Source organism: Etheostoma cragini, chromosome 6 (assembly GCF_013103735.1).
Source record: "Etheostoma cragini isolate CJK2018 chromosome 6, CSU_Ecrag_1.0, whole genome shotgun sequence".
Lineage (NCBI taxonomy): Eukaryota > Metazoa > Chordata > Actinopteri > Perciformes > Percidae > Etheostoma > Etheostoma cragini.
In genome coordinates this window covers 18,488,491-18,510,095 of record NC_048412.1, presented here as the reverse complement: position 1 = coordinate 18,510,095, position 21,605 = coordinate 18,488,491, and the positions used below count along the sequence as shown (strand labels likewise).

The 21,605-nt window shown below is 39.1% G+C and overlaps 2 protein-coding genes and 1 long non-coding RNA gene across 5 annotated transcripts; 2 read left to right on the top strand and 1 right to left on the bottom strand.

Annotated features, from left to right (window-relative positions):
• Positions 1-349: 349 nt before the first annotated feature.
• On the bottom strand, positions 350-4,404 carry rcvrn2 (recoverin 2). Its single transcript, XM_034874361.1, has 4 exons — positions 4,275-4,404; positions 3,644-4,158; positions 1,402-1,513; positions 350-941 (listed from the first exon to the last, which is right to left on the bottom strand). The coding sequence occupies exons 2-4, from the start codon at positions 4,022-4,024 to the stop codon at positions 853-855; spliced, it is 582 nt and encodes a 193-aa protein (XP_034730252.1). The 5' UTR covers positions 4,025-4,158; positions 4,275-4,404; the 3' UTR covers positions 350-852.
• Positions 4,405-6,364: 1,960 nt separating this feature from the next.
• Positions 6,365-8,321, top strand: LOC117946311. Its single transcript, XR_004656993.1, has 2 exons — positions 6,365-6,531; positions 7,199-8,321. It is a non-coding gene; the product is annotated as an uncharacterized LOC117946311 (long non-coding RNA).
• Positions 8,322-9,284: 963 nt separating this feature from the next.
• Positions 9,285-20,465, top strand: si:dkey-17m8.1 (C-Jun-amino-terminal kinase-interacting protein 4). Of its 3 annotated transcripts, none has more exons than XM_034874136.1 (28): positions 9,285-9,551; positions 10,499-10,891; positions 11,004-11,198; positions 11,329-11,449; positions 11,644-11,714; positions 11,839-11,903; positions 12,416-12,488; positions 12,599-12,768; positions 12,917-13,191; positions 13,602-13,659; positions 13,870-14,022; positions 14,185-14,227; positions 14,371-14,498; positions 14,649-14,702; positions 15,593-15,727; positions 15,892-15,988; positions 16,225-16,311; positions 16,392-16,439; positions 16,593-16,734; positions 16,904-16,946; positions 17,082-17,162; positions 17,818-17,885; positions 18,017-18,165; positions 18,255-18,426; positions 18,797-18,910; positions 19,007-19,105; positions 19,234-19,320; positions 19,469-20,465. In XM_034874136.1, exons 2-28 carry the CDS (start codon positions 10,793-10,795, stop codon positions 19,585-19,587), a joined length of 2,946 nt encoding a protein of 981 aa, XP_034730027.1. In that variant the 5' UTR covers positions 9,285-9,551; positions 10,499-10,792; the 3' UTR covers positions 19,588-20,465. The 3 variants fall into 3 exon arrangements, with proteins under 3 accessions (XP_034730027.1, XP_034730024.1, XP_034730025.1); XM_034874133.1 differs by having other exon boundaries at positions 15,856-15,988; XM_034874134.1 differs by lacking the exon at positions 9,285-9,551 and adding an exon at positions 9,692-9,711 and having other exon boundaries at positions 15,856-15,988.
• Positions 20,466-21,605: the final 1,140 nt, after the last annotated feature.

Here is a 21,605-nt window from a genome sequence, read left to right as displayed (position 1 = left end):
GGAGAGACACACAGACCATGTGCACACACGCACGCACACACACACACACACACCAAAAAACATCACACTTTCAGGGAAACAATTGTTTATAAATTGAGGAATTTAACATAAAATTATGCAGGCAATTTTCTTTTTAATAAACGTACAAAAATGTACCTTTAATGTATGTAGGTTTTGCATGTGGGATACTTCTAGATTTACTCTCTGAGACATAATTGAAAATGTAATTGAAAACCTAAAACACAAAGCGCCATTTTTGCTAGCATTATAAACATAGTATGTTTCTAGGTCATAGACGGGTTTATTGTTTTTCTGGGAAAGACAAATAAATAGATTTTCATAGCACAGATTTATGAGAAAATATTTAATTGCTTTTACAATGAATAGAGTACAACATTTCAGAGCTACCATGTCTATTAAGACATTTCCAGTTATGTAAAAAAAAAGTGAGCTACCAATTGAGTATTATACTTAGATTTGTCAGTAACATTAATTTCTCCAGAATCAAAACATTTTAGAATAATTTAAAAGGTTAATGGTAGGACACATTTATAATACTTATTCTGAATATATGTATCGGATCAATAATAGTCACCATAAATCTTATTTTTAGATGTACATACTTTAAACACTATGCCATAATTTAACTTTTTCAGCCTTTATTTCACATAAATGAATAGACAAACATGACAGTAAACCAATATGACATGGACAAAAACTTACTGAAAGTTAATTGCAACCAAGACACTGCAGAGAAGAGTATTTACACGGACGGGTTAAAGAAGCATGTAAGGCTAAGAAAAAATACAAGTTTAAGAGAGTCTAATGAGAGGGGATACAGCAGGAATGACTTTATTGTTTTACTGGTTCATAGTGGATAAGACGCATTGCATTCTCATTTTCAATCACTCCTTTGATGAACTCTCCTTCAGCCAGTCGCTCTATGAGGGAAAAAAGAAAGTAAGAGAAAACGGTAAAGAAGATATACAACAAGTAGTTTGGGGTCACGATGAGGTTGAATGATGCATCTGTTTCTTATCTAAGAAATCCTGTCTAATATCCTCTGTGTGTGTGTGTGTGTGTGTGTGTGTGCGTGTGTGCGTGTGTGTGTGTGTGTGTGTGTGGCAGTAGCACGCAGTGAAGTCACTTAAGGGTTCATGATACATGTGGCTGGTACATACATAATAAAGCTTGCATGACACGTGGTGTATTATTGTCAAGCCTAACAGCTGTAAAATGTAATCTTCAGTACAGGATGTAAGAACAGTTGCTGAGGAGAGGTAGTAAGAGTTCACACAGATTGTATCTCTCTTTAACATAAATGCCTAGCGATAAGAACACAATGACCTGTCATGCACAGTGGGGGCAGAATGTGTAAACAAACGTGTTATTTTCTTTTACCGTTGTCCTTCTTTTCGAAGTAAGACCACAGCTTGTTGGCTCTCTTCTCGGGTGTGTTCTCATCCTCTGGTAACTTGCTCTGCTCCTCCTTGGGGATCAGCTTAAATATGGCCTGAGAGGGGGTTGGGTATAAGAACTGTGATAAAACTACATCATTTCTTTCACACAAATAATGTATAGAACATCAACAAAGCATATAAAAAAGAACGTGTGCAAGCAAAGGAGCACGTAGCCTGTAGGACAAGTGAGTCAAGTTAATTAGTGCCTTGTGGTTTATAGAGCGTCTGTTGAAAAACAACTTGACATTTAGAGAAAAGCTAAAGGCCAACACTTTTTCTGTTGTCTAGTCCCTCATTACTGTCATTAGGCATTGTATACTCACTGGGCAATTTGGCTGACTACAACCAAATCAATTAGCCCACAATTAAATCTTACATCAACTGTAGCTTGCAATCCCCACAAAACCTGATTTGCCCACCAGTTTAGCAGCAGTTAGGAGTGCAATGCTGGAGGGCTTGGCAATCACAATTTATATATATTTATGTAGACTATGTATACAAGTAAACAAAAATAATTAATGAATAATTAAGCAGCTCACGTTAGCACATCTAGAACTGTGTGTCATTTCTCAGACAAAATTAATCTGAAATATGCCACTTAGAATCCAGCAGATTTTAAATGACTGTGCACTTTAGGTTTAGGCCTTTAAGTGTGTGTCCCACTTAGAGAGGAAGCACTCATCTCCCACATTTAAGACACCTAGATTAACATGGATTAGTGCCAAGACTCAGGCCACAGGCCAAACACCAAGATGTCATCTCTTTTCTCCCTGGACTGGCTCTCCATCTAGCCCCTCTGGTCTTGTGCTCTCTTTGGTTTACACTAGGAGCTTATAGATGGACAATCAGTTACTGGTCCCTTATACATAATATAACCAGATCTGTATCAAGCAGTCATATACAAATGTTGACACCCCCTTAAAGATACGCTGTTATTACATCTTATCATATCAGTGTACGATACTAGATTCAAATTAAAATTAGCTCGGCCTTACTTCCTCACTTGTGAACTCTTCAAACCCACGGAAGAAAACTGGCATAGCTGGATTGTCTTTCTGTAATATTGATGTTAGTTTATCTGCATATAGCAGATCTGTTTATTGACTCTCCACACGGTCTAATCCTGTTGTAGGTTTGTAGACATTTGGCAGTGTGACTTTAAAATGTAGCTACTTTGTAAAGTGGTTGTAAATGTGATGCATGTGGACTCAAGCCAGTTGGCCAGGAATGTAATCCCATTACAATGCCAGCTGGAAACCTGGCTGATCTGTCTAAACCTCTTACAAAACTATATCATTCATCTTAGAACAAAAGAGAAAAAACTTCACGACATCCATCAGACTGAGTATTAATTACATGAAAACAATTGCTAACAACACATATTACACAGTAATTAGCATAAATACATCTAACGTTGGGAAGTGGCAGCCTCATGAATTAAAGGAACATGGATTAGGGATAGGCAGTCCGTCTATAGACAGAGCGATACAAGAGTCTATTATTATTATCATCTCGGCCTAAGAGTAGGACTGCCTACATCGTCTCAGAGTTAACCCTGTAATCACAGAGATTATCAGGGGTTTGAGGCCCAAATAGACTATAGCTGATTGGGCTGGCAAATAGTACTGAGACTTAAATACTAATTATAGGAATGGTACAACAACTATTTTTGTCCATGGGTCTAAAAGGGAACTGGTGAAATACCAGGAGAACCAGACAATATGATGCGCTCCAACAATAATAATCCAGAACTATTCTACTTCAAAGTAAATGACCATCGACTTAAATCAACACCACCTCACTGTCATATAACTTTCAAATTGCTATTGGACTGGATTTCATGTAATCCTCATATTTTCAAACCCTCATATTTTCTCTCTGTAACTTTGACAACTTTTCCCTAGAGACAACAGAACAGCCTAAATGTCTTATAAACGTTTACAGCAGCAAAAAAGTTTCAAATGATGGTTAAATGTTATAACCTTCCCGTACCTAGCACTCCTAGTCAACCTAGTTTGATGTTTTGAAATTATTTTAAGAGGCAAAATGTTTGGAGCAAGATACATCCTCACACTGTAGAACTAGAGGATATCATTATCATTATCATTAGATTTTTGTCGTACTACTAAAGTGTCTAATCCTTTCATCCTCTCCCTACACATCCCTGCATGTATCCCTCTCACCTGGCAGATCTCAGTCACTTCTGTCTTGTTGATGTATCCGTTCTTGTCCACATCAAACAGTGAGAAGGCCCACTCCAGTTTCCGGGTTGTCCTCCCAGTGGAGGTCATGTGCAGTGCGATGATGTACTCCTTGAAGTCCAAAGTGCCATCATCGTTGGTGTCAAAGGAGCGAAACACATGTCCTGCGTAGCTCTTGGCATCGCTGTCAGGGAAGAAGCGGGCGTAGATCTGCTCAAACTCTTCTGGTGTTATGCGTCCCGTTGGGCACTGCGTCTTAAAGTTCTCGTACCACTGAGAGATCTCAGTTTCAGTGAATTTGGTGTTGAGCTTCAGGTCCTGCAGGATTTCCTTTGACATTGCGCTACTGGTTGAATTACCCATGGTAGATGATCTCAGTGTGTTAGTAATGCGTCGGTTCTGACAAATATGTAACACCTGAGTTTATCTTCTCCTGGTCAGAAATATTTGTTCACTGACTTGACCTCTCCTGTTGATGTATAAAGGCCAAAGACACCCTGAAGTGAAAAAAGACATATTAGTACAGTCCACTTATGAAATCCTATATATGTTGATACTACTATATCAATAAATCCCAATGTGAGGATGATCTAAATATGTAGGGAAAGCTTACCTGTGTGTTGTGCTGGCAGATGATGGCTGGAGAACTGAGTGTGTGTCTCAGCAGTAAGACAGTAAGAGATAAGGAGGGCAGGGGGAAACACAGTCCTACCATGGATGACTGGGTTAATTATGTTAATGCAGGATTTAAGGTGGCTGAGCTTTAGACTAAAATGACCCCCTGGATCCTACTTCTCTTTATTGGTTGTGGAAGTCTAGAAAGATCTATAGTGTATGGCAGTGTTGAGTTCATTTCTTTGTTTATTTATTTTAAAAAGTAGGATTTCTGAGTAATGCCTTATAGTGGTGTATCCAAGAAGTTGATAGTCTTACTTAATAACTCAATATTAATCAACAGAGTTCCGTTCAATGCAATTCAAAGTATCCTTCAGGGAATTGAAAAGATGTTGAATGCTACGTAATCATAAAAATGCATACACTTTCAAACACTCACTAGCAGATTAGCAGACATGAGGGAAAAATCTTTTTTCAATACTTTAGGTTCTTGAGCATTATGTCTGCTATTTCATTAGAGTCCTGACAAATACTCCTTCTTTTTAGCCTTTCATGATCCTCAGTTCCACGTTTCCCTTCACGAAGTACTGTCTCATGCACAAGGAGCCTCGTTTTGCATATGAGTATAATCATTATTACTCCTTAATTTTTACTTCCTTTTTGTACCCACTCCCTAGAAACTCTTTCTCTGTATATGGTCTCTATCTTTACCGTAAACATCCATCCATTATTGTGATGCATCAGCACATCATACTTCACTTTGGCTGACACATTTACATAATCAGTCTGTTTTCTGCGCGTCTGCTTTGATTAGACTGAAAGTATTATCTTGATTGTCTTGAACTGCTGTTTCAGACCAACTCAGCATGGAGGTGGGGCCAAATGTGTTAAGAAATGATGGACGGGTTAGCTTAGTAGGTAGAGCAGGCGCACATATACAGAGGTTTACTCCTTGACGCAGTGGCCTCGGGTTTGACTCCGACTTTTCTTTGCTCCATAAATATGCACAGTGAGACTACCTATTGGATTACTTCTGACCCGCCCTGTCCCACCCAATCCAACCATTAGCCAATTACCATCCTCATCATCATCATCATCTTCATCCTGTGAGTGCCAAAGCCAACAGAATTACCCCCTTCTCTCCACAAACCCTCTCTGCGCCTGACCTTTTCCCTACCTCCACTAATTGCTAGAGCTAGAGCAAGAAAGGATTTGTGATCACTTTTGACAAAAAAAATTACGAAGAATGACACTCAAGAAAGAATACATTATTTGTAGCAGCTATTACATTGCTTTGCAACAATTAACATAATATAAATTTCTTTTGCTGGCAGTAAGGTTTAATACACAATATAAATACATACAATATAAAAAGTAGTGCAGTTACAGGTTACATTTTATTAACTATTAATAAACTTTAACCTGTAACTACTACTGTCTAGAAATATCTGGAATTAGGCGAGTGACGCTGGCAACATCCCAGTTGGCTGGGCATCATTACAACGAATTAAATGGCGCTATCAAGCTTCACCTTACAGTGTAACACTGACCCGGGAGCCACCTCAACATCAGCATTGACACATATACTGTGAATCTGCCCCTGTCTGTGTAAACAGGTCAGGTGTTTTTGTAGTTTCTTTTTTGTAATTTTTTTTTATGTGATTATTAATCGTTATTTCCCAAGATTTTAACTCTCAATCGTATTTCAAGATAGTCACAAAGTAGAATGGTACACCTTGTGTCCTAAACTTTTAGAAGTAAAAGTACCGACAACATAACATGCACTCCCAAGCAGGGAGAGGAATGCTGAAAAGGAAAATATTTTTAAAAAGAAAAATCCACTCTTAGCCCAAACAATGCCTTGGTGGGAAAACAACTCAAATCTTAAGACTGAAAGAGAGAGGAAAAGAGGAAGGGAGTTGTTCCTAGATAAATATCTGGTAATGGGTTATAATGATGCTTAATGATGGACAAGAGCTTCCTACTGAGCACAAGGGAAGAGAGGAACAAACATTGACAACAATCTTGACCATTGTGCCCACCATCTTGTGAGGCCTCGGGTTGTGACGTGTGTGATAAAGGTAACAGGACTTGGGTCCCCTGCTCCCATTTCTACATTCATTGTCCAGAGAGAAAGTCAACCGCACCTTTAGGCTTTCACTAACATCACTCACATACCTGGACAAAAACAAAATCACATCTATGAATTTAAAGGACTTTTCCGCTAACATCTGAGCTTCAGATTTAACGCTGAGGTAAGCAATGCTGTACTTATTACATAAATCATTTATTATTACTAATAACATAGTTTCTTGATTTTGAAATTTCTCATCAATCTATTCAAATTTTTGGTGTAAGCAAATGTCTTTCATATTCTATTCTCTGAAACTGATTAGAAAAAAAAAAAGATATGCATCTGGGGCATTAGTGATCTTGAATTTTGAGCAATTTTAGAGTTTTTCCTCTCTGCCACCGCCAAATCCTTAGACGGCATCTGTAATTTGAATCTAAACTGGAAATCAGTTGCTTTGTATCTTAAAACCAGCATTTAACTGACCAATGTTAAAATATCATTATTCTATATTTTCTAATGGGTCAGTCATCACATACTAATGCTGTGCAGCCAAACATTGTTTACACCTACAAAACTTTATTTAAATTGTTGTGGGAATCCCAAATTTACCAAAGATACCAAATACCATACACATAAGGCTATTAGGCGTATTTTTGGGAAACGTGTTATTGAACGTGTTATTACACAGTTTGAATGTTTTATTTAGTTTAAACATCATATAGTTTCAATAAAGAGTTGGAACTAGAGATAAGACGATTTGTTTCCCATCTTAAAGCTACATAAAGGGAAATAGAAAGGGGAAATTTGATATTAAGGGTTTTAAACCAGAACTATGTGTCATATTGTAGGAGTAAGACAGAAGAGAAGCTGGCCATCTGACAAAGGAATTAAAACCAAACACAACAACCAAGATGGAAACACTCGATCCTTCAACTCTATCTTCTACTGTCGCCTATGACCCTAAATCTGAGACAGTGACATTACCAGGAGGGGTTGTCTCAGTTGCGGGCGTCACTGTGGTGACCGGGGGTGTTGAGCTGTCTTGTGGATCGTGTATGCTGGCTTTTGGTTTTTGGGGAACTCTCATCGGCTTCAGTTGTGTAGCAGTGGGGCTGTGGGACCAACTGAACCACTCTGAAGGAGGAATCTCTCATTTACTGGGACTGGGATTTGTAATTCTGGCCCTCTGTTTTGTGGTGGTGGGAAGTGTGGTGGCATTTTACCTCCTGACAAAGAAAAAGAGAGAGACGACAAGAGTGGACAGAGAGGATGGAAAAGAAGTTCTTGTAGAGAGTGGGAGGGTAATTAAAAAAGTCACAATATAAAGAAGTAATTGGAGAAACATTTCATATTGGGCAAAAGAAAAAAACTACTAAGTTCACTCATGCACCTCCCTTTATGTTTTAATCAAAATTATGTGGAAATGCAACTCCTGTTTTACAGTAAGACAAAAAAAAATCCTCATGTCAAACTGATGCCTACTTTATTTATTTAATTGTATTTACTCTACTTGTATGCAAGTAAGAATACAGGACATTTACGTGTAGTGTTTTATAATTAAAAAAGGTTCTGCTACTTTTATTCATGTAACACTTGCATCAGTAGTACTCCTAAACCACTGCCGGTTTTTCACTCATTTGTGTATTTTCTTTTGTTCACACAACTGATAATTTAAATGTAACATGTAGCAGTGTGTTCTGTAATAAATTCACTTTGTGTAACATGTGTATGTTTGTGTGCGTGGGACAGAGACAGAGTAAAACACATAGTCCAACTTTTAGCCCAACAGTAAATTGTCAAGGTGGATGTGAAAGATGTAGTCTAAGCCTACTATGTTAACTTTGTAATAAATAAAGGGACAGGTAGGACAGGATCATATCTTAAAGGGACAGTTCTCTCCAAAATGAAAAAATACACATTTTCCGTCTTATCTGTAGTGCTATCAGTTTAGATTATTTTGGTGCAATTTGCACAGCATTCTTGTTCCCCTGGGTCAAATATTCAAAAAAAGTGTATGCATTCCTAAAGGGACCAAGTGTTTTAGCATTTTTGATTTTCATGTAAGAAGAATAATTTTCCTTCTACCATAGTTTTTACATGAAATGCATGTGGATAGTCTTGAGTTACCGGGTCATAATACAATAGAAATTGCTGTTGAGTTTTTGGGGTATTTTTTGTGGGGCCCTTTGAGCACCACAAGCCCATATGGTTCCATTATTTTGGAGAAAAGGCAGACATTTCTAGGGCCGATATCTTCAACACTGGGCACCTTCCATCAAAACAATCAACTGAGCAATAGCACTACAGGAAGGGGGAAATAGACTATATTATCTGTCAATATAAAGGGCTAGCCTAATAAGTGCAAGTTAACAGAACAGAAGCCAACTAAACAAAAATCTAAAGGGAGCAGAAAGAAGAATCTGAATATTTTATTATTTGTCACTGTGAAACATTGTAAAACAGAAGCATAAGGGGGAGGGGGGAGATGTGTTCGTACCTCCATCTGCTGGAATTAAAATGAACTACTACTCATCCAATAACATTCTTCATCAGGATTTATAGTAGATAAATGCCTACATGTTTTACTGCCCCTCACTGTGTTAAATAGTATCCTTACTCCATATTTTCCCAAGGTGATTCATAGTGTTAACATTACAGCAAATTGTATAATAGCTAAAGAAAGAGTTATCTGCAAGGATGCCTCTTTAAGACATTTTGTAGTCGTTTTACCTTTGAACTTGACACCTAAATAACTTGACGTACGGGCAGCGTTCGCAATGCAAACATCGTACATTTTCTGATACTCACTCTGAATAACATGGGTAAAGAGACTAGCGAGCTCTCACAGGTATGTGAAGTATTTTTACAGGTATATCAGACTTGGACGTGCATTGCTCAGGTCACCTGACAGCGCGCTCTAGCTCCTTTGGTCACGTGTCATCTTCGAGTTTCAGGAAACTTTATTTCTCCTTTTGAAAACAAAACTGCCCACATCCCACCTCTTCTTCCCGTCTATTGGTTACAGCCGACAATTGCAGCGCTCTGATTGGCCTAACTAAGGACATGTCTGGGCACGTCAGAATCAAACAACACCCCCTCCTTCAAACTCTTGTATGTGTAATATCGTACCTGAGGAAAAATCGGCTGGAATGGAAGTTTGGAGGAATTAAAATGAAAGTCACGGAGGTGTCAGCCATGAAGGTGAGTTTGTTAAACGGCTGCTGAACAGCGCGACGACAAGGCTTGTTTTTTCAAGAGAGCCTACAACGTTGGTGCCAAAGATCTCCCAAGGTGTCCACTGTCAGTCGTGTTACTTATTTATAGGCTACAGTATGTCAATTTATGTGTGTCATTTTAAAAGGTTTGGCTATTTCTTAGCTAACCACGAAGGCTATATGTAGCTTAATTGTCGACGAATATAACCTGTCGGTGTTAAAGTGGGTTTACATGTAACCTTTTGAACTTCTGTGTGTTCTTTGCGCGCACACACACACATACACACACACACACACACACACACACACACACACACACACACACACATACACATTCGCTCTCACTCTTACACAGGCTGTTGTTTGGTTTGCCTCTCCTGTGCTGCACTTTAACATTTAGCGATGCATGGATGTTGAACACAAAATCAATTTTTTCTTTTTTATTTAGAATATATGTCAAAGGGTCTTTGAATCGCATTTGTGAGATCCAAAGCCGAAATAAAATGTACTTTAAGATTTACTTTATGATTGTTTTCTCGATTCGTCATTTTGACACCATGTCAGGAAATAGTATTAAAAAATCTGTCATGGTTTTCTAATTTTTGATTGTTTTTATCTGTGTAATCTAAAAAAATTGTCTCTAAATCTGAACACAAATAAGTTACTGATCGTAAATGAATGTCTGTTAAACCACTGCCTCTAATCATTTGAATTAGTTTGTTGTTTGTTGTTAAACCACGTTAGTCACAGACTATAATAGCAGAAAACCACATGCTAATTTGGGCCATATAAAAGCGTATGCTAGTTAGTTGGAACAGATACAAATTCATGCCTAAGCTTGCATATGGCACAGAACACCTGGCTGTCCTTTTAACTGAAGTGTAGAGATTGATTATCATTACAAATAATATATTTTCTTCTTTTCTTCCCCAGGATGGACTCTAAAACATCAGATTAACTTCACAGCACAGAAACAACTAGTTGAAGGCAGTCTAAGAGGATGCTGCCCTTGTCAAGGACAAATGGGATATAACGTTGTGAAGGATGGGTGGTGCTGGCGTTAGCAGATATGTTAGAAAGCCAGATAAACTAGTTGTAGTAATTGGTGAGAAAGTATAGTCAGGAGAGCAACGTTATTGGCTTATAGAGTCTTAAATTCATTTGCCTTCGTTCAAGCTAGGGAAACTGTTTTGATAGTTAATACAGCAGTTTAAAAAAAATTGGCTGATGGAATACAGTGAGAGAGTGCTGTGTGGGACAGGGGAGGTGGAGCTGGACCCCAACATTGTGAGTGAAGAGGCAGGAAAACTTTATTCAGAGCTACAGGTAAAGCAGATCCTCAAGTTATTTTTCTGTCTTCATTGTTGTTATCAGGAAAAATGATGCCTAATATGTTTTTCGGAATGGTTTCTCATTCTGCTGCTTTCTCCCAACGCAGACAGTTATTGAGACCCATGGTGAAGGTGTGGTGGAGTCGCTGGTACCCATATTTGTGTGGGTACTGGAGGGGCTGGCCAGCAGCAAAGCCCAGCTGAGAGATAGGGAGGAGGAGGCAGAGAGGGAGAAAGCTGAGCGAGAAGAGCTGCTGGAGAGATATCAAGCAGAGAGAGCACTCAGGAAAGAAAGTCAAGAGGTGGGGATTGATGGTGATTGGAAAGTGTTAATTTGGTGTGGCATACCATGATTCAGGTTGTGTTTTTAACAGCTGTGAAAGTAGAAGGTTGTCTGTGCTTAAAGCTATTAAAGCATCTTGTTTTCTTTAGAGGTATTTGGAGCTGGATGACCAAATTGAACAAGAGAGGAGAGCCATGAGGGGGAGGGAAAAGGAGAGAGAGCGGCGAGAGAGAGAGCTGGAGAAGAAAGCAAGAGAGCAAGCTGATCAGTGTGAGTATTTGAATATTAGCGGTGACAAATGGCATAGTAGCCAGGTATTGTAATTTTTTCTCCATCTGTCTTGTGCAAGTCATGACGAGATACATTTTTAAGTCTTCCAGAAGAAGAGCTACAGTGTCTCCATTTTTTAGGGATACTGGATCAGTAGATAATATTCTAAAGCTACATGGTATGTTTTCTTACAGTGGTGGCCTTGGAGGAGCAGAAAGCCAATCTGAGTAGAGAACTAAGCACGCTGAGGCATACTCACCACAAGGTCAGATACTGCTGTTTAGTTTCTGGTAACACCACACAGTGACTTCTGAAACCCGCTGTTGCAATATTTAGCTGTTTTTGTTATTACTTTCGTTCTTCCATATCAATGATGTTCTCTCCTTTAGCTGGCTCACACATATCGGGAACTTTTGGAAAAGAGAAAGGATTCTGGAAGAGATTCTCCTTTAAGGTTGTTCTTGTTCAGCACCTTTTAATCTATACCTTATTTATAATACTATAGATGGTGCCTCACATAGGAGGGCTATAAGCCATGACAGCAGCTTTATTGTCAGCCACACACAAGCTACTATGGATTGTAGCCAACAATATAATCAAGAATCAATCAAGAATTTCTGACATTAACCATAACAGTTGCAACATAGCAGTATCTCTGTTTACCTTTTACAAGGATTTCCCATGTTTTATTGTTTCTAAATAATGCTTTTATAGAAAGGGTTAGCTCATTAGCAACAAAGCTATAATTTCATCTTTGAGCTTTTGTCTGAAAAAGTGGTATTTAGTGGTAATTTCCAAAATAAAATAGAAGTTGTTGGTAGGTGATTATCACAAGTCACCGACTTTAATTCAGTAATGGTACGAGTTCTGCGAGAAAATGGTGCAAAATGTCAGAAAGAGGCACACATTGATCCTGTTTATTCAGGTGACTTTTCTTGGCTTTGTAACACTGCATGTTGCGCTTAGGAATCATGTGCGTCCCAAGAATGCTGAATTTCCATCCAACCAAGTCTTGTCAGAATCCAGTGTGAATGAAACGGTAAACATATTCTCACTTTACACATATAACTATATTTGGAACAATTTAATAGAAGTTTTTTTGGCAGAGAAGTAGCTGTTGTTTCATCTCTTTGTTGTGTTTTTTTGCAGATGATTCAAAGACCACATTCACATTCTGGTCCCCCATGTTTGGAGGATCTAGTAACCAAGGAAGAAAAGGCGATTGATATTGCATTAAAGCCCACTGCAGATCAGTTTATCAATGACATCATAAGCTCCACTCCTGAGCTGAGGCAATTTCATGACAGTGTTAATGCAAGGTAACAATCTGGAACCATTATATATTTTTTGTCGGTTGGATTTTTATGAAAAGTATGTGTAGTCATTAAAAAAACCAAGTTCACCACAGCTCCTGATTTTTCTTTAGACTTTATTAATTTGTTACTCTCTCATTTGGATCTTCATCAGCACCCCAGGTAGACTGAACACCAAAGACCCACAGAGAGATGAGACGGAGACCAGCGTGGAGGACGAGATGAGGGAAGTAGAGGATAAGGCGGGAGAGAAGATGTGCAAACTAGAAGAGGAGCAGAGAGGAGAAAGGCAGAAAAAAGATGAGGAAGAGGTGGAGGAAGATGATAGTGTGGAGTGGGAGCTGCGCAACACTGACTCTGTGTTCTCTGAGCTGTCAGAGCTGAGTCGGGATTATGTGGAGAGTGTAGACCGAGGGGCCAGTGTCAGAGGTAAATTCACACATTCATAGACCTTTTTCATGAACATGATTGATGTACTTTCTCATTATCTTCACAAAATGTGAACTGCCCAGGAATAAACCAGTTCTGATTTTGCAAAATCAAACTCCATAACAATGCATGTGTGTCCTATGTGCAGCATTGGACTAGAGTAAGTGAACTCTAGTTTAAAAGAAATACAATCTGGAAATTGTGAAAAACTATGTATAGCCTACTAATGTGACGTGCAAGTACATCAATGAAAAAGGTCTCCATTGGTTTCAGAAAGCGTTACTTCCTTTTTACCACTTTTAGTAATTTCTTCTTGAAAGTAAATGTAAATAGTAAAACAAACTATATTTCTATTTCTCTCAATGTTCTTTGTGTGTTCAAGCTTTTTTTAATACTTTCTTTCTGTGTAGGCAGTGCAGACCGGTTTGAGGAGATTCTTTCTCAGTATGAGGAACTGAAAGTCACCCAGTAAGTCCTATATTTAAATTCTCTGACTTTGTTATGGCTATTCTAGTTTGCAGTGGATTTCCCAAGCACTTAGGGTTCTTTCTTCATTACAAACAAATCAATAAGAGTAGAGAATGTTAAAGTCACTAATTTGTTGGAACTGTTTCCTCTCTTTAACCCTTACCCATTCTAATGAAATGATTCATCTTATCCTCCGTTTTCCTTTTCCAGTGAGTTAGTAGAAGCTGGCCGTAAGGCTTTGATATCTCGGGTAGAAGAGCTCACTGATGACCGTTCAGCTCTTACAATGGAGTTGGCCTCTCTTCAGGAAACACTCTCACGATTGGAAGGGCGGATGAAGGAGAAGGAGGAGGAAACTAAGAGGTGTAGAAGATTGTTCTCTATTTCATTGTTGTTTGTTAATTCTTTGGCTTTTTGGGAAAGACCCATTGCTTTTATTTTTGTTATTATAGTTATATACTGTATATCAAATATGTGGACTGCTGTTAGAATAACTTTGTCCTTTATATCAACTATTATTCATAGAATTCGGAAAGAATTGGACGCGTGCCAATCTGAGGACCCTGATGTAAGGAGGCATTGTTATTTTCATATTTTTATCACGCAGCAACAGTAGCACTGCTTTGGCGAAGCTTTTTTCAAATTCAGTAACTGCTCAGTGTTAATTAAATGTGGTATACACCACTAAATAGCATAAATCTTTCCATTCAGGCCTCTCTACCGGCATCCATGCGCCACTTCTCTCGTTCTGAAATGGCTCGTGTGGTCATGGAGAAAAACCAATACAAGCAGCGTCTGTTTGAGCTGCAGGAGGCTGTAAGACATAGTCAGACACTCAGGTAACTATGCTACTAAATCATCATAGTTGGCTTGATGTTTTAAAGAGACTGTTTGTTCCAATAGAGAATATAGAACATATATAATACAAACCAAGAACAATCATGTTCATGGTTTTTGTCTCTAACCTCATTAAGTGTCTTTTTTTATAGAGCTTCAAAAGATGAGAGGTTAACTGAGGACAAAAGATTAAGTGTTTGGAGAAAGTAAGTGTCTGTCTTGTCATTTGACATTATACTGCATTCTCATCCTCTTGTTAATTCAAAGTGCAGTGAAGTTAATGTCCTAAGTCATAACTTACATATAAAAGTTGGCTGGTGCAACTTTGGAGGGTATTCTTGGACTCATGCCTGTGCTACTGTGTGCCAGAGGATAAAGCAGGCATCAAAGCTGCCTTGTGATACTGAAATATTGTTATTACTGATAATCTTAAAGCAAACCAAAAATACATCAAAAAATATACTGTTTAAAAAATGATTGGGAAATACCAAGATGGGATGTTTGGCAGGTTACCTTGACCTTTTCTTGATACAGCAACCTCTTGTCAATAAACACATTAAAATTCTAAATGACTAAAAGCAGTGGAAATGTAGCTCTGTGGCACTCGGTTTCTAAAAGAGTCACCAAAATAACTCCCGTTTCAGGATCCATTTGTTCCACCACATGAGGAAAATATCTAATTGGTATTATTTTGACTGATATTGTGATATGATTTGCAAGATTGGCGGGAATGATTTTTTTTGTATCATTATTCTCATTTTCTTTGAAAATGATTAACATTGAAAGAAATCAAAATGATTTATAGTGTATAATATGTACAATATTTAGTCTGTAGGATACGATCTGTAGGCCCGGACATTGGTGATGAAGGACATTGTGTTTGACTAGGTAAAAGATGTCCGCTAAGCAATACGCCCCTGAGAGGGAGGGGTCTTTCCTGTTTTTAGATTCACACTGAATCTGTGTGTGAAACCACTTGGCATTACATAGACACTACACAGAGCTAAAAAAACAAGTGTGCTATACTATGCTGTACACAGACACGTTAAGGTCTTCATAAAATATTAACCACTTTTTATTTTTATTTGTGTTAAAGGTTCAACCGTTTGTTTGGTTTGACCAAGGGACCTTTACTCCCACCTCCTGCATTCGCCCTGCCAACTTCTCCATCACTCACTCGCTCTCCTCTGGGGTCTCCACAACTACCGGTTGCCAGTCAAACCAATGCTGAGTGAGCTAGTGTTTTTGGCCATGTCACTTTGGCATATGCTCTTTTGTTTACATCATTATTTGCAAACACAGTTGAATCATTATAAAAGGCTCCCCCAAGCTGATTAACAGCAGAAGCACTCTCTCTAGATCTGCTTCGCCTGCCGCGCTCCCCCCTCGTGTCAGGAGGAGAGAACTCTATCGAGAAATTCGCTCCCACATTTGGGGATCACTCGGAAAACGGCAGATACACGGCTGGAGCACACCGCTGGCAATCGCACAGGTTGTAGAAATGCACACATAGAACTGCTGAGAGAATGTAAAAGAGTACATGATTAGAAATTGGGCCTAAAGATCCCCTAGCTTTTAAGAGTCTGACTTGTACATTTTGGTTACCACACATACAGCATTTATTTGAACTAAACCAATAAAAAACAATCTCATACCGCAGAGAGTTTCATTTCAGTTACATTTCCGCAATACTAATAATATCTTGTTGATTAACTGTCATCATTGTAGGAATGTCATGAAGCTGTTCCAGAGCCTAAGGATGTGCCTGTTCTAATGCAGCTTAGGCTGCTGGATCAAAGAGACTCCACAGCTAAGGTAGATCTTAGAAACCTAGAAACCTGGCAGCTTTTACATCATGCCTCCAAACATTGGCCCTAACTTATCTTTCCCTTCAGCTGAACTGTGCAGTTGCAGTCGCCCCTGAGATCTCAGGAGAGGCCACAGTAAGTCTGTCATTATCCTGATTTAAATAACAACTGCAGTCATACTCTAATCACCATGTAGAATGCCATCCAAGCATAACTAACACTGCCCTATGGACATGTTGTTTCACACCACACATCTTTCCGAACTCCATATCCGTCCTTCTCTGCCAGTGTTCTGTGTGGGTAGTTTCTGGCCCTGCCTCTTGCAGTGATATTACAGTGATTGATCCAGCACGGTCCAACACAGTATTGGACCAGTTCAGCCTCGCTCCCACAGCTCCTGCTCTCTGCATCTGTGCTGTGCCACCCATAGGTCAGTGCTAGTAAAATGGGCTGCAGCAGCTGCATACAGTACATTCAACATATTTAATGTATTCTGTACTTGTACAGAACACAGTAAAACATTCATAGCATACTGATAACTTGAAACACTTGGAAAGCAACATTGCTGACTTACTTCATTTCTGATATTGTTATGACAGGTGACACTACAGGAACTGTGTGGATTGGTACTCAGGAAGGAAGGTAGTGTGTGCTGAATAAACAGCACCCTTTAATTAATAATACTCTATCTGAGTAAAATGCATGTTGGCAAGCACTTTGACTTTTCCTCTCTCTTTCTCCCCCCCCTTCTTTACTTCCACTTTGTCTGTCTCACAGTATACTGGTACACTCAGCCTCTGGTGTCAGGAGGCGCTGTCTGCAGTCTGTTTCTCTCTCAGAAGGTGTTTATTCGCTAACGTGAGTCCTGTCTGCTCTGTGTTTGAAACATTTTTGTATTTATATGTAAGTTTTAGCATTTAAAGGTTCCGTATTGTAAAATGTGATTTCCATAATTGTTTTGATTATTAAGCAGGTTGAGTTGCTATAATGCAATAGTATCAAAATACTTAATCCACTGAGAAATGCACACAGCTTGTATTAAAGAACGATGCCTTTAAACAAACAGTTAAGACTTCCGTAAGGTTGTTATGTCACAACCATACTAACTATAATTGGAAAGAGCTGATACAGTGCTATTATAGTCATTCCCCAGCTGCAATGACAGTCCAAAAAGTCTGAGAGTACAGATGCGAAAGGCTCAAACACTGACCAATCAGAGCAGAAGGGAATTATTCAGAAGGGGGGGCTTAGAAACAGACAGGTGCTAAGACTGAGCTTTTCAGGCAGAGGGTAATTACAGGTACATTCAGCCAGACAGTATGAAAAAAAGTGGGTTTTTTTTAACATTCAAGCATGTAAACATGTTCTAGAAACCCAAAATAAGATTATGAACCTAAAAACGAGCATGATATGGGACCTTTAATTATTGTATGTTGTAATGTGACATTGAGTTATCTTCATGACTTCATAAAAAATTGAAAATAAGCTCCTTTCTGTTGACTCAATTGGACAGGTATTCCCAGGGTCAAGTCATAGCTGGTTTAGCTGATGGAACTTTAGCATTTTTCTCACACAGTTCAGGTAATGTCTTTCTGGTTATAGTAAATGTCTTTTCACTGTCTCAGTTAATCGCTCTATTTCTTCATTTAGCATTCTTCACATAACTTGATGCTTAACGTAAATAATGAAGCAATAAGTGTTGTGATTGATAGGTGCCTGGAATCTACAGTCCCACTTGGTGATGCCTCTCGGATCAAACCCTTTGCAGCCCATTCGCTGCTGCCTTGCAAAAGGTGGCCGCTTGTGGGTGGGATATTGGAACAAAGTCCATGTGGTTGACATCGACAACAAGAAGGTTGAGGTAAGAAACAGTGGAGAACCGGACTTTGTTTGTCTCATGTTCTCTCTTTCTTTGAACTCACCATCATTATTCCTCATCTGACCTTACAGCAAACATTCTCGGTCTCTGACCGCAGTGAGCAGCAGGTTCGTTTCCTGTGTGCTGGTGGAAGCGGTGTTTGGACATCCTGCCGCCTTGACCCAATCCTCAGACTGTTTGACTGGTCCACAGGCCGGCCGCTACAGGAAGTAGATTTTTCTGCTTTGGTCACTAAAACATTAGGTATTTCTTTTCCCCATTTATTACAAATCAATTTTTAATGTGCTAAATGTTACATTTACAGACACGTACTGTGTGCCTGTCTATTGGCTCTGAAATCTACAGTGTGTTACAGCATAGTGGAGTCATTTTCTACAATTTAACAGTACTGCTCAAATCAATGTTAGTCATTAGCTGGATCCTTTGAAAATCTTTGTGTTCATATGTCTCTGTGCGAATTCCTGGGGTGTGTGGCAGCAAATTTTTAAACTGGCGAAAGGTCTAACTGCTAGAGATGCTGCTCGATTTATTATGTGTTTGTTTTGTGTCAGGCAACTTTGGGTTTAAACTATTTCCTGCAGCTCACCTTACATGCTTGTGTCTCCCTCTGTAGGCCAAGCCTTCCTGACACTATCGCCTCTCCAGATCTCGTCTCTTACAATCATCTCTGGGCGTCTGTGGGTGGGCACAGGAGGTGGTGCCATTTTCTCCATTCCATTATCCATAAGTGAGTTTTATTTAGACTAAGAACATAGGTACTTGAATCACATATTTTCAGAAATGTGTTCTATTTAGCATTAACTATATTAATGACTGTCTACAGCATCAGAGGCCATTTCCATCCCATATTGCTCCATTTCATCAGCCCAGCTGTGTTACCATGGACATAGACAAGCTGTCAGGTTCATCATAGCTGCACCTGGTTAGAATCCGATTTTCTTTCATTAAACATGCTCAACATTTTCAACAACTTGTTTTTGACTCAGGGAAATTGTTCCAAGTATCTTTGAATGCTGCATTTGTCTTTTTAGTGACATCTTTTTCCCACAGGTTGTTTGATTGTCTCTCCTGGCTGCACTGTCACTACCTCTCAGCTTATCCTCAGTGGAGGAGAGGGCTACATCAACTTCCGAATGGGTGAGTTGAAGGAAAATATCATTGTAGTGTAAACATTGTTTAAAACTTTCTCATGAATTGGATTAGCGTTTGTATGTTGCATGTTTTTACTGTTTAGGAAGTGCTTAGTTTGTGAAATGTCTAACTGAGCCGTCCATTATTATTTCAGGAGACGACGCAAATGAGGGATCGGCTGAGTTGTCCCAAGCTACACCTCAGCGGTCTGAACGCAGTCAAATGATCATCTGGCGGAATTCCACCCCCTCTGTCCCCAGCCCTTCCCTCTGACATCAATCATCTCCTAGATCTGCCATTTTTGGAATGAGACAGAGACATAGCACACGTGTACTGTACACCAGCAAAGCTATAGACAACATTGCAAATGGTGCTTTCATGGACTTGAATGAACCAGCATCTCAGTGTGGCAGCAATAAAAGTATCCTTTAGAAATGTATATTTGATACATGCTGTTTCATCCTTATTTACCTCATTTTTTTTTATTTACGTCTATCTTTTGACTGGAATATCCTGATGGATTTTGATGCATTACTGTGTGCCTTTGTCTGATTTCATATACATTTTGGAAAACTAGTTGGCAATTCAGATGCCTGATTAGCTCATTTTTACCTTTGCACTAACAATACATTTAGTCTTCCTGACAAACAGTTCTCCAATACATTTTTCTACCAGACTATGCAGAGTTGTCATTCAAATCTTCATTCCACCATGGGGTCACCCGGCCTTTCTGTCTACATCTTTTGATCATAACCTTGGCTTAATAATGTGGCTGATCATGAAGCTGTTGGGTCCCTTCTTTAACTGTGAACTGGAACAGGTTTTGATCTTCTCAGCGTATTCACAATCACTTCTTATCTCCTGATGTATTGAGAGTAAGTGATTTATTTTTTATTTTTGTGATTTTATTTTTTTCCAAATTCAACCTCCTCCACATTGCATATAGTGTAACTACAAACTGCACATTTAAAATGTGTATTAAAAAGTGTCCTTTGCAGTATTTATGTGCAATTACAAGTTTGTATTTATGTTGATGGAATAGAATCGACTTATCCTTCTTGGTAAGAAAATTAGGACTTGAGCATTTGTTCTGACCTGACTCAAACTTGTGCAAACATGATTATTTTCATTAAAAAATGTCTTCAGTTGTTGATGTGCTAACTTTCATTTTGAGTTGTAAACTGGTGCAGCAACACTAACAGGTCATCACATGAATGAATAACTCCAGGGGAGATTGACAATACAGCAGAATCATCTTTGATTTTCTTTTTCATCGTAATGGCTATTCACATTACAGCCCACAAAGTCTAGTTTATATACAACTTCTTAAGCAGAGAGAGTACAAATTCTACCACTTTTCCTTATGAAAAAGTACAAATGACACTGACTGTTTTTTTTCTTATGTAATAACAAATTTTATTTATACAGTGCTTTACAGTAAAATAGCCCATTTAGCATATTAAAAGCCGATGAAACAGTAAAACCAAGACAAATGTAAACAAGGTGTTTGTTAACTCCACAAGAGGAGTATTTGTGAAGAAAACGACAATCAGCAATGACACTTCCACTGCCTCAGTTTGGCCTGCCACCTGGCCCCGGACGGCCATTCAACAGTCTAACAGTCAGTCACTTGGTTAGCATCTTTGAGCTCCACTTCCTATGTTGGGCTACTGTGAGTCCAAGGGATCCGTATCTTGCAGCTCAGGGAGAGGGTTAGGCAACAGCTCCACCAACAGTTTTCCCAAACACCGTTTTTTTAGATCCGACCCTCAACATTGCCACTGTACCACATTACCCAGCCTGCCAGGGAGAGTAGCACCAGCAAGGCTCCTGAGTACACCAGAAGATCCAGTCTAAGCCTTGGATCTCCATTGGAGTGAAGACCCCCAGCAGCAGGGCTATCACACCCAACAGGTCCATGAGCACAGCAAGCACCAGGGCCAGACTGCAGTGAAACAGAGAGGGGAGGATCTTATGTGGACATGTGGCCTTGTCCTGAGGACAATTCATTAATAAAATCATAAAAATATTTATAATAGAAAGACAGACTTTATAAACCTATGCATGAACCTCTTACATGTTTTACACTGGCCTTGCATTTACAGTCAAAACAGGTGCCACACCTGTCCCGTACGTTTAAACAGACTTCTTTTATGCAGACCAACAGCAGCAACGTCTAGCCTACATTACTTAAGAATATATCATAAGGGGGGTTGTCGGTACACGATCCGTCCTGCCTACACGATCCGTTCTGCGCATGCGCAAGATGTTCACGCATGCGCAGATGATAA

Coding starts and splice junctions, on each gene's coding strand:
- rcvrn2 (XM_034874361.1), bottom strand. CDS start 4,024: ATGGGTAATTCAACCAGTAGCGCAATGTCAAAGGAAATCCTGCAGGAC. Junction 1,514..3,643: donor AAGTGACTGAGATCTGCCAG/GTGAGAGGGATA, acceptor ACCCCCTCTCAG/GCCATATTTAAGCTGATCCC. Junction 942..1,401: donor CTTCGAAAAGAAGGACAACG/GTAAAAGAAAAT, acceptor TTTCCCTCATAG/AGCGACTGGCTGAAGGAGAG.
- si:dkey-17m8.1 (XM_034874133.1), top strand. CDS start 10,793: ATGGAATACAGTGAGAGAGTGCTGTGTGGGACAGGGGAGGTGGAGCTG. Junction 12,769..12,916: donor CATGACAGTGTTAATGCAAG/GTAACAATCTGG, acceptor GATCTTCATCAG/CACCCCAGGTAGACTGAACA. Junction 18,911..19,006: donor CTCCATTCCATTATCCATAA/GTGAGTTTTATT, acceptor GACTGTCTACAG/CATCAGAGGCCATTTCCATC.